Source organism: Lepidochelys olivacea (genome assembly GCF_965140295.1).
Source record: "Lepidochelys olivacea isolate rLepOli2 genome assembly, chromosome: 11".
NCBI lineage: Eukaryota > Metazoa > Chordata > Testudines > Cheloniidae > Lepidochelys > Lepidochelys olivacea.
In genome coordinates, this window is record NC_140421.1 from 17,195,880 (window position 1) to 17,208,551 (window position 12,672).

The 12,672-nt window shown below is 43.3% G+C and overlaps 1 protein-coding gene across 1 annotated transcript in view; it reads left to right on the forward strand.

Moving 5' to 3' along the window:
• Positions 1-12,420, forward strand: part of GPR39 (G protein-coupled receptor 39) — a 122,572-nt gene extending 110,152 nt beyond the window's left edge. Inside the window, exon 2 of the mRNA XM_084643961.1 lies at positions 11,910-12,420. Coding sequence (XP_084500087.1) covers positions 11,910-12,415 — 506 coding nt within the window. The 3' untranslated portion in view covers positions 12,416-12,420. The remainder of the gene's footprint in view (positions 1-11,909) is intronic.
• The last annotated feature ends 252 nt before the right edge of the window (positions 12,421-12,672 follow it).

Sequence of the window (12,672 nt, forward strand, 5' to 3'; positions counted from 1 at the left end):
ACTTACCGTGGGTTTTTTTTTTTTTTTTTGGTAACTATCTCTGACCCTTTATGCCTACCACTTATAATCACTTAAATATATATCTTTCTGTAGTTAATAAATCTGTTTTTATATTTTATCTAAAACAGTATGTTTTGGTTGAAGTGCATCTCAGCTCAGGTTGAAAAGTCTAGTGTGTGTCCTTTCCAAATCATAGGAGGGGTGAATAGGTGATGAACTTACAGTGGTCAGCCTTCTGACCAGGGCAAGACAGTATAGTCTGGGGGTGCAAAGCTAGGGGCTTGGGAGATTTGCTGGTGCCTTTCTCTGTGTGATTCATGAGTGGCTCGGGGATCATTCATGCAACCTAGCTGGGTGTGGGGCTCCATATGCTGTTGTACTGAGTGATAACAGCACCTGGAAGGGTTTGCTACTTGTCACTAGCAAAGCATTGTGAGAGACAGCCCAAGCTGGAGAGTTAAGGGGCACAGCCGTACCCTAGTTCCAGGTTGCAACCCCAGAATCCCATCACAGGAGTAAAAATAAAACATCAAGGATTAAGCAGTCAGTTCTTTCTCCTCAAGGCTCCATAGTTATGGCCTGGTTCACAAAGTATTCATGCATCCTTCATATGGAAAAAATTTGATAGATATGTGCATGATTAAAATGAATATGGTTGAATGATGAGAATCATGAATAAGTTTGCAGTCAATGGCAGTGAATCTAAGACATTAAAGTAGAATCACTTGTACTAGACAGATAAGTAAAGTTCTATGTGTATCTGAATAGGAAAAAGTGAAGAGGAGTAATTTCTTTTTTAAACTTTTAGAAGGAATTATATAGGAGAAATTTTGGGAAGATTTTCAAAGACCAAATGGGAGTTAAGTGCCAACTTGTGCCTTTGAAAATATTCCTCATAGTTATTTCTAAAAGTTAGGCATTTTAAAAATGTTAAATTATAAGCACTTCTCTCCACTGGTGAGATATGAATGGGACTTATATAATATGTAGTTTTTCATTTAGAAGCTGACCACCACTTGTTTGTTGAAAGAAGGTTGCTCTTGTTGAATAACTGTACTTTTACTGTGCATCTTTCTTGTACAGGCCACAGGTAGAAGAAATTGCAATATATAGTATCCAAGGGATTCTAAACAAAGGTTTATGCAGTGCTTGTATGGCAAATTAATGGAATTTTGTAGCAGCACTTTCATGCCAGTAAGGGAGACACGCCGCATGCAATAGAGCAGACATGGGAGAGCAGCAGAACAATCAGACTTTTCAATGAGGGAGGAGGGAACTGGAGTCACCTGCACTCTGTTACCTTGCATCATTGGTTTCATCCAAACTTGTCAAACCCCTGATCACCATATTGCTACAAATGACCACCTGGGAGCAAAAGAGAAGAGAAGGTGGCCTCATTTGTGTGTGTGGCCAGTCATTCAAACTCTTCCAGTCCTTCTGTGCTCAGAACTAGAGGTGCATTGGCAGTGAGATGTGGAGAATCTTGTACATAGGCCTTGTGCTCACTGATGCCATTTATCTCTCTCACTGCCATTGAAATCACCCAGGATCCCTTTTTAAAGGGGTAAACATAAATTCAAGTTTGCCAGTAATTCCATACTAGACATACTTCAGCTTTGAGAGAGGAACTGCTGGAAGCACTAAATGTGTAATTTGTAAGCAGACTGCACTAACTGCATTAACATCTGTGATTTACTTAAGACAGTAATAGCTTCTCTGATGGAGAAAAAGGCAAGTTGTTCTAGAACAGTGTATTCGGGTATTTAGCTATTAAAACTTTGTAGTTGAGCCTCCCATTTCCTGTGCTCAGTGACAGAACAGTTAGGCGCACCTGACATCTTTGTAATACACAACACCTGTTGCTTTCTGTACACCTGACTGTGCAAGAAGACTTCGATTCACCTATAAACTGTTAGAGCTCTTCAGATTGACATCACAGGTGAATTTAATAAGAGATTGCCTAAAATGCTTGATAACACATCAGTGGCACAGTAAGGCACACAGCTGTGTGTATGTGTGTGTGCAATTTGTCTCTCACAAGCATGCACAATGCGCACACACCCTATTTAGCTGTTATATTTAACAGTAAGCTCTCTGGAGCAAGAACCCTGCCTAAAGCTTTTCTTGTAACTAGCCCACTGGGTCCATGATCCTGACTCAGCTGCTGCTATGCAATATAATTACTGCACTCCTTGTCCGGAACTGTGATCCCTTTGCTGAGGCCATATTCATTTTGCTTTGAACATCAAGCAGTGAAATGTCAAATGGCTACATTCCATCGCTACATACATGAGAGAAATCCTAATGCACAATTAGCCCAGGACAGTCATATGGGACACTAGCCTACGAAGTGCTAAATGTACTCAGCTCCCAGTGACAGCTATGGGAGTTAACAGTGCTCAGTACTTCACAGGAGGCTGCCTCACATGTGCCTGATGCCATCAACAATAATAATTGTTTACCCAAAATTAACCATGTGGCCTGAAAAAATGTTAACCAATTAGACTGCATATGAAAATAACTGATAAGTTCTGCTCTGAACTGCTGGGTAAAAAAGGACAGTTTCTTGTTCAGCAGGGCAGCCCCTTGTGTGTATTCAGACATGCCTGCCTGCATTACTACCAAAATATGCTTTTGCTACCTTTTTATTCCTATTAGCCCCGCAGAGCCAGCACAGCTAAGAGAGGGAGCTGGATTCTATTCACCCTTGCATGTGATCAGCAGACTTGTTTGTTCCATTCCAATTATAATGTTACATGTGTGGAAACCCACCGATGGCAACGGTGACAAATAAACGGTGACAAAAAACGGGGCTGCGCAGATGGGGAGGAGCTGGCTCGTGGAATCTGTTCACTGGAGATGGTGCACAGTTAGCAGCCAGTCTAACCTGATTTTCAGTTCCCACGTTAAGTTTGCAGAGCTGGCTGGTGTGAATGGAGCACATTTTGATATGGAAATCATTAGCACCGTCATCCCACCCCTACAACGTCACTTTACAAGGCAGTGCCAAGATTACACGATTGAGTGGTAGCCGTGTTGGTCCGTATCAGCCAAAACAAAACAAAACAAGGAGTCCTTGTGGCACCTTATTCTAGAACATTAGGGTTATTTTGTTGTTGCTGCTGTTTTAAGGGGAAAGAGTGCTTCTGAACCTTGGGGCTTGGAAGAGATTTGCCGAAAAACTTGATGAGCTCATTCAAACTGTATGTATGGACTTTATAGAGCCCTGCCCAGATACAAAATGTATATCTACAGATGCGAATATCCATGGATATAAAGTGGATAGCTGCAGATTTGCAGGGCTCTAGCAACAACGAGCGAGACCAGCAGGGCCACAGCCAGCAACCACGCCAGAAACGGCAGTGGCAAAAGCAGCAGCATGTCTGGCCGCCACTTGCAAGAGCCAGCGCCCAGCCCGGGCACCTCCTCCAGCATGGCTGTACCACCTCCAGCCCTGCCCACTGGGGTGGGCAGCAGGCTCACCAGCAGCTTACCTGGTCACCCCAGTATGTGCAAGTGGCTCATGTGCTCCCAGACAGGAGATGAACACCGCTGCCTGGTTGCTGGCCAGGGCCCTGATGGTCTCGCTCCTTGTCGCCAGAGCCTGCAAATCCACGGATATCCATTTTATGTTCTCAGATATAAATGTTGTATCCATGCAGGGCTCTGTGTATGTAGCAATGCATATATTTACATGTTTCAGTGAACATCAAAATATATTGTCCTCTGAACTAAATATTGACACAGCCAAGGCAGAGATCAATATATTATCTCTTGGATTAACAAGCTTTTATTTTCACCTCAAGAGACATCAATATCTGCTTATTATTATATATTATGGTGTTTGTCCTTCTGCAAAGAAAGCTTACATGTGGGGGAGGGAATGGGAGAGATGATTTGTATGCTCCCCATGCTTTGATTTCACTCGATACTTTATGTTGTACCTGGAGCGTAATTGTACAGTCCGTATTCAACAAAACTCTTATTGATGTCTATGATACTTTCTGTACTAAGTAATTCAGGGTTGGGCAATTGATTATTGGGAAATATAAAGTTAATTACCACTAGCAAAAAGGGCCATAGTATCCATCTTTTCCATTGTGCAGACTACAGTTGCCTTCTGATTTATGGTAACAGTGTGTGTTTGACAGTACACTGAAGCTTAGACACAGAGCTGACTACAGAATGCAAATTCAGACCTTCAGGTGTGAGTAACAGTAGGGGAAAAAACAAACATGGGGAAATAGTTTTACTTTGTGTAATGACCCATCCACTCCCAGTCTTTATTCAAACCTAATTTAATGGTGTCCAGTTTGCAAATTAATTTCAATTCAGCAGTTTCTCGTTGGAGTCTGTTTTTGAAGGTTTTTTGTTGGTTGCTTTCAAAGTAATGGGCAGTAGAGGAGACATGGGAGCTGCCTGCAGATTCTGGGAGACAGCACTGCATTATCCTTCCAAACATTGATCATCTTGGCAATCGTAAGAGTGAGAAAGCAATATTTTGTTTTCTTAATAAAACCTTAAACTCTGCAAACTGATGGCTTAGATTCCCAGAAAACAAGTAGGTTTTCAAGCCCATATTAAATCAATTTAAAAACACAAACTGAAGGTGGCGTTGTATGAAATTACTGCTAGGTATGTGGTTTTTAAAATGTGAGATTTTTTTCACAAGGGTTAACTATGAAAGGTTTCACAACCAGTTAGCATTAACTTGGGCAGTTAACTTGACTCCTCTGCCAAAAAAGTAGGATTAGTGGGGACAAAAGTGGCAAAGATATATTTTTTTTTAACCAAGGCAAAGTCTGATCTGCAAGACTGTGGGCCCATGGCAGTGAATTTAGAATTTGTAAGATACAGGTTTTACTGAATATTTTCCTCTTCTAGAATCTGATGTAGCTAGCTTTACAAAAAGATGATTTAAATCTGGTGGGTTGTGGGAAGGGTCTGCATCCCGGGTACAAAGTAGGGCACTAATGTCACATTATACCCTGAATTGGAGTATAAAACCAGGTCTAGTGTGAAAATATAAAATATAGAAAGCTAAGAATGTCCTACTGAACCAAGTGCATTTCTGTCTGCACTTGACTCATAACTCAGCTAACCATATGCTTGTAGTCTACTGACAATTGCCATTTAAATGTCAGTTTACAAGCAGATGTTGAGAACCCTCTTTTGTACCATTAATTTAATCACAGAAAAATAAAGTTTAGGTTTTAACCCTGCTGCTGCCAACTGTGAGCCAGCCTAGGAGCAGATTCCTATACACTATTAATCATCAGGGCAAATAGTATAATTGGAATAGACAAGGAGAACGTACTTGATGTGACAATGACCACGGAAGTGGTTAATAGAATAGGGCATCAAAATAAAAAAATGCATTGGAGCATCCTACTGACTGTGTTTTATAATTTCATTAGATGACTCCAGGTTCTGTGGATTGGTCTGGCAGCGCCTAGTTGTAGGGTGGAAATAACATACTTTGACAACAAAGAAAAGGGGGAAGGAGCCATCAGGCACATTCTGGTCTTTTCAACATTGAAACAAGTAAAACCTGTAGAAAATCCCAGTGTGCTCCCCCAGACTTTGGACCCTGCTAGCTGGAATGTATTTAAAATCACCTAGTAAAGACAGTAATGAATTTAATTTAGCATTCTATAGCTCAGGGGAATGTTTTGAGTCATAAAAAGTATAGTTAAGAGAAATGACTGCCAAACTCATTCTATTCTGTGCCAATGATGCATATTTATGTCATTAGCTCTTAGGCATTAGGTTTGCTTTATTACAAAGACCATCCTTTATCACTTATGAAGATTAGATATTGTAGCTTCCCGAAAGAAGCTTTATACTCACAATTATTTTAATTTAAACTAGCAACCATTTGTCAAGATACGTACAATGAAATGCACAATTTTTAAAAAGGAGGGTTACATTTTAAAACTAAATTTCTAGCAGAATGGGCCACTTTTGGTTGGGGCAAAGTGTTGTGTAGTTTGCTTAATGTTTAAATTTTTTTGCCTTTCATCCAAGGATCTCAAAGCACTTGAGTTACATGAGTTTTGTTAAGTTTGCTGAAATAACTGAGTCAATGTAGTTACTCTTACTTAAAAACTGGCATGTATTCACTAGTATGCATTCAACCAGCTAGTGCTAAGCCTCCAAGCCTCTGATTGCATGGCTTAATGAACTTTTGAATATTAAACCATGCATAATGATTCTAATGTTGTTGGAAATTTCAAGCATCAAGTGCTACAGTTTGTTGGACATCTGCATTACTTTGTTTTTAAACAATACTGAGAGGATAAATCTGTGTCCTGTGCTAATGTCTTTTGTCATTTTAGTACAGTAATCAAGAGGAAAAATGACTTAGGGGGCTTGCAGATCAGGTGAAACATGTAAGGTTATAATAGACAGCAGGTGACTGATCTGTGTGCATAGAAGTCACAGGGAAAAGATGTATCAATTCTGGTATAAAATACAGTTTGTTTTACATGTGAGTTATTTTCACTGATCTTCATTAAAGTTCATACACAAATGTATGTGCATTCTGCACATTACATATCAAATACTATGCCCTCCTTCACCCCGAGCCTGTGTACAAGTTCAGATTGATTGCAGCAGTAACTCAGTCAACATATTTAATACATTATATTAAGGCCTGAATGAGAATGTAAAGCTTTTCCTTGGAGGTATGAAGTAACTCTAAGTGTATCTGAACAAAATGCAAACAGCTAGAATAAAACACGATTTTTTTGTCAGTATATTTATTCACGTGGTGCTTCTCTGCTAAAACAATGACTCTTTTTTTAAGTGTAAAAATGAATAATTACTTGTTCTTCTAAAAATGACAAAGTTTACAGAGAAATTACTCTCCTCCCCCTAAAAAGACTAACCACCGTGGTACTGCACAAGAGCACAAACAGCTCATTTTTCACTTGCTGTACACATGCCCAAATAGTCAATTCCCCCAGAACAGACATGTCTGAAGAATATAGGGAGGAATCTTACACACTTGGCTGTTTAGACTCAAAATAAAGGTCAATGTCAAAGGATGCAAGATAAAAATGTGAACACTCAGGGCATTATGTTAGAGCTTTAAAAATGGAACTAAAACACTGGTTTTAGAAGATGAGATCTTCACAGTAGAATTTCCATCCTTGGTCTTTATATAATCTGGCAAGATAAAATAACTTGTAATTTAAAAAAATGAAACACAAATTGATTTACTCTATAGTAAACAAGCTTTCGTAGCGTGATAAGAATTTGGTTGCAGATACTATGTGTAAGGGGACTGTTGCCGCCTTACTAGCATTCAGTGGGGGTGTTTTAGTTGCTAGCTCCCAGTACTAAAAGGGGGAAGGGTTGATGGTGAAATAAGGACCCTGAGACTGACAGTCCCTAGGAACAATGGGGAGAGGCCTATGCTCCAGGTCAGCCTGAATGACAGGGCGGCAGGCTAATCGGGGAGTCAGGAGGCCAGGGAGGTCCCGTCCTCTGTGTGAGCTGGATTTGACTGGGTCAGACAGAGTTGGGGAGCAGAGCTGTGCCAGATCCAGAGAGACCAGAAAAGCAGCCCAGAGAGAGCAGACCCTGTCCTGGGAGCAGAGCTGCAGCCCCAAAGCCAGAGGCACAGCCCAGAGAGAGCAGACTTGTCCTGGGAGGAGAGCTGCAGCAACCAGAGCCAGGGGGGCCAGAAAAGCAGCCCACGAAGCAGGTCAGTGCTGGGAGCAGAGTCACAGAAGCGGCCTGCAGAGCAGACCTGTCCTGGGAGCAGAGCTGCAGCAACCAGAGGCAGAGAAGCAGCCCAGGGAGCTGGAGGCGGAGCAGCAGCCGTGCTGAGGCAGAGTGGAGCTGGAGCAGTCCGGAGCCGGGTGTCGTGAGCAGCTGGGGAGAGCAAGGGGGGACCCTGGGCAATGGGCCCAGCACAGGGAGACGCCTCAGCCAGGAGGTTCTGCAGGCCAGAGTCGGAGGGGGATTGGTAACCCTGACAGGGCGGGGGCAACGCTGGGAAGAAGGGCCCTGCCACCTAGAGCCTGAGAGCGTGTGGCCACCGCCAGAGCGAGTGGCCAACCGACAGCATCCCTGCAGCACAGCCAGAGCCTGGGACTTACAAGGACCAGACTGTGAACTGCCCTGACATTCCAGAGACACTGTTTGTGATGTTCCCTGCCACAGAGCGGGGTGATGTGTTTCCTTTAACCTTTCCCATTTTCCCTTATTCTTTTTAAAATTAATTGTTGATTACATACAATTTTAAGCAAATGCAAGTTATTTAATGATCAGTGGGTCAGAGAAGTGCCCAGTGCAGAGAAAGTACCCCAGAGTGGGGACACCCTAGCCCCTGTCTTAGGTGACCACAGCAGGGTTGGGGGTTGAGCTCCCCAGGAATCCTGGGCCCAGCCTTGTTGGGGTTACGAGCAGTGATGAGCTGCCAAAATCTTAACAACCAGTTCCCTCCATACCCCATGAGGGGGTCGTGGCTCGCCCCCGCCACCCCCAGGACTCCTGCCCCATCCAACCCCCCACGTTCCTTGAAGCCCCCCCCGCCCCATCCACACCCCTCCCCTGTCCCCTGACTCCCCCTGGAACTGGTCAGGAGGGTCTCATGGGCCACCGTAGTGGGTGCCCACCCCTAAGAGCCAGAGGGACCTGCCAGGGAGTGAGGTGGGGAGTCCTGGTGCTTACCTGGGGCGGCTCTCGGGAAGCATCCAGCAGGTCCCTCTAGCTCCTGGGGTGGGGTAGCGTAGCTGGGGGGGAGCAGGGGGAGCGGCCTCTCCCCCCACTGATCACATAAAAAGTGGCACCTGAGGCATTGACTCCATGGGCGCTCCGGGGCTGGAGCGCACCCAGGGGGAGAATTTGGTGGGTGCAGAGCACGCACCAGCAGCTCCGTGCCCGGCCCCAGCTCACCTCTGATCCGCCTCCTCCCCTGAACGAGCCACCCCGCTGTGCTTCTCTACCCCCCTGCCCCCGCCGGCTCCCCGCGAATCAGCTGTTCGCGCAGGAAGCCTGGGAGGGCTGAGAAGCAGGCGGTGGCTTCGCACTCAGGCCGAGGGTGGTGGAGGTGAGCTGGGGCGGGGAGCAGTTCCCCTGCGTGCCCCCCGGGTTACCTGCTGCGTCGCGGGCGGCCCTCCTCGCGCTCGCCCACCCCAGCTCACCTCCGCTCTGCCTCCCTAGGCCTGAGCATGAAGCTGCTGCTTGCTTCTCAGCCCTCCCAGGCTTCCTGCACAAACAGCTGGTTCGCAGGAAGCCGGGGGGGGGGGGGGGGGGGGAAGGGGAGAAGCAGAACGGGTCAGAGCGTAATTCAGGGTCAGAGGTGGAGCCGAGGTGAGCTGGGGCTGGGGGCGGGGAGCTGCCGGTGGGTGCTCTGCACCCACCAAATTTTTCCTGTGGGTGCTCCAGCTCCGGAGCACCCATGGAGTCGGTGCATAAGGTGCCACTTTTGGCTGGTTGTTAAATTTAGAAGCCCTTTTAGAACCGGTTGTCCCACGAGGGACAACCGGTTCTAAAAGGGCTTCTAAATTAAACAACCAGTTCCAGCTCACCACTGGGTTACGAGGACTCTGCCAGACAGGAGAGTGGAAGGGGAGTCCTCAAGGGCAGGGAAGCCACTGACTAAAGGAAGTGGGAGCGAGGACTCGGATCCTTTCACTAGCCCACTTCACCGGGGTAGTGCAGAAGCCAGGAAAGTTCCCCACAATAGCAGGACTATTCCCCTGCTTACATATGGTAATGAGGGCCATATAAGTACTTAGATTGCAGAGTGCAAAAATCAGCCCAATAACCTACCTTTGCTATTCTATAAAAGGTGCTAATTAAGTAAATGATCCATCAGAAAAGTTCTTACCCAGGATGCTTGTTTTGCTTCTCTCTGCCATGGCTCTTTGACATTTATAGTGCTGGCAGCAAAGAAAACCATTAAAGTCTGGAGCTCTGCACAAAGCTCCTGTCATGGCACAGAAATGCAACACAAATACTGAAACACAAATGTGAGGTGAGGGACATGCAGTACAAAACTGTTACAGGACATCTACAGAGAGACTGGTGGGTGAGGTATTGAGATAGCAGAGAACAGAATGAAAGGTGATGTGCGGAGAAGCAAAAGATGAGGCCACACTGTCTCCTCTGGTCACTTACCTAATCAAGCAAGTTCCTATTTCTCCTTTTCCCAGCCTCTATAAATACAGTAATGTTGATATCTGAGATACCAACCCCTCCTCCCCCCCCCCCAATCCTTCAGGGCAGCAGTGTCCTTGAAAATTAAATTTAATTAAAATGTTTTTTGGGGGGGAAATTCTCAGAAAAGAGGGTTTTCAATTGATCAGTATGTGTCAATGAGAGAAGAAATTTGTACAGTCCTTGTACAACAGAAGGGAAACTGGTCTCCCATTAAGAAAATGAATCTCTTTATTAAAGAATCTGGAAAAAATAAAATTAAAATGTGAAAACTGCAGTTCTTGGAACACTGAATACACACACTGCTTGTTTCTGAGTCCTGGCACTTCCAAAGTGGTGAAAGCCTCATATCTTTTTCTTTACATTCATAATTTTGACTCTAGTAAAATACTGGTTTTCAAGCCAACAAATGTTATCTAATGCACTGTTTTAGAATTCCATGTCTCCCTAAAGTGATCTCATCCTTTCCAGTCAATTATTCTCTTTTGCTTTCTATGTTTTAGAATTAACAAGACGTGGGGTGTAGTTATGAAACCAAATTTACTGAAAGGCAGCAGCAGAATTCTTGTTTCTGTTGAGAAGCAGGTTGGATTTCAGAACTATAAAATCAAAGGTAGAAAAAATCTGGTAAAATGTGCTGCCTTGCACTACAGAGCTCTACAAGACTATTCTAACTGTAGGGGAGGCAGACTCTGCTGCTACCATTGTGTTTTAATACAAGGCACCTTTGATGAAAAGGGAAAAATATAGTGGAAACTGTAAAGTTTTCAATTTTTAGTACATTTTCTTGGAGTATTTATATTTGAATTTGTTTCATCGTCAAATGAGAAGTTAGGATTTCCAGCATTTGTTTCCATATTAGCTAGAGGTTAGTAGTTTCAAAACTCAGACTGCATTCCCTTCCCTGCCTCCATATCCTTGTGCTACCACTGTGTGAAAAGTACTCTGATAGATGTGTTCTAATGCTACTGTCACAAGAGAGACTCCATTATTGCTGTTTCTCTATTGAAAGCTTCTCCATAAAGACAGAATCCTCAGATATCTATTTAGATAATGTTTTCCTTTAAAAAAAATGTCGATAAGGTAGCGTGATGCAGCGACACATTATATGTAAATATAGAATGATCAGATACCACATTTTGGAACACATTTTGTATTATCTCAAACTGCTTACATTTCTGTCTTTCCTGTGCCATTTACATTCATGAATTTAATTCCCAACATATATCTTCTTAATTACCCTAAAAAGATCCATACATACTTTACTTAAAAATATCTTCTGTAAGAGGAAAGTTACCAAAAATAATGCCTAATATACTATTATGCATTCTTTTTTTTTTTTTTTTTTGGTAAAATACAAATAGTCTGATCTCTCTTCTGGGTATTGCCTGCACTAATATGGCTATATTTTTTTAAAAAAAGGAAGAAAAGGGAAAACACAAATGTAGGAACAAAAAAATTCCCATTCTTTCTAAAGATACAAATATCAATGAGAGAACATCTGAAAATTAACAAGTGCCAACAGGTAGAAATAAATACAATCTTACACAATCTTTATCCAATCATATACGGCAATGACTTTGAACCTGTTAAAATATTTGCTACTGGCAGAAAAAGCTGTCGTGCAAAACAGTGAAAAATCAGTACCATTTCCTACCCAGTAAGTGCAAAACTGAGAGACTAAGTATTGTATGATTTGTTTCACATGTTTTCTCTTTCTCCCCCTTTGCTCACAGGACTGATTGTTGCCACTCTGGCAATATGTTGGGTTCCAAATCAGATTCGAAGGATCATGGCTGCTGCTAAACCTAAGCAGGACTGGACTGTGCCCTACTTCAGAGCGTATATGATCCTTCTTCCCATTGCAGACACCTTCTTTTACTTCAGTTCTGTGGTAAACCCACTCCTGTACAACATCTCTTCTCAGCAGTTCCGAACCGTATTTCGACAGGTCCTCCGTTGCCATCTGACGATAGAACATGCCAATAAACAGAAGCTTCTGCGAGCCAATTTGAATTCTCGAACCAGCACCGGCCATTTTATGCGTCCATTGATCTTCCTTTCATCTAAGCGCAATTCTTCTAGAAAGAGCCCTGTTTTCTTAAGTACTTTTCAGAATGAGACCAGTCCATCAAAATTGAATCTTGAATCACTGGAGACCAACTTGGAAATAATGCCACTGGAGACTAATTTAGAGTCCAGTCCAGCTGCACAGAATGGCCTTCATGAACATGAAATGTGACTCCGTGTAAGGCAAAGTTAGATGATTAGCAATAAACATAACATGGAAATTAAAATAACTGAGGATCTAGAAACTGAACAATCAATTATACCTTCTTTGAGTGCTGTTTCTGATGGACTTGTTTCCAGTTACACAAATGGAGCATGAATTTGTGCGCCATTTGTTTTTTAAAGTGCACACTAGAAATTCAATCAGACAACTGAATTTATTACTTGCTGACCAAAAGAAAAAAAAACAGGGAGAGGAAGATGGTTCTT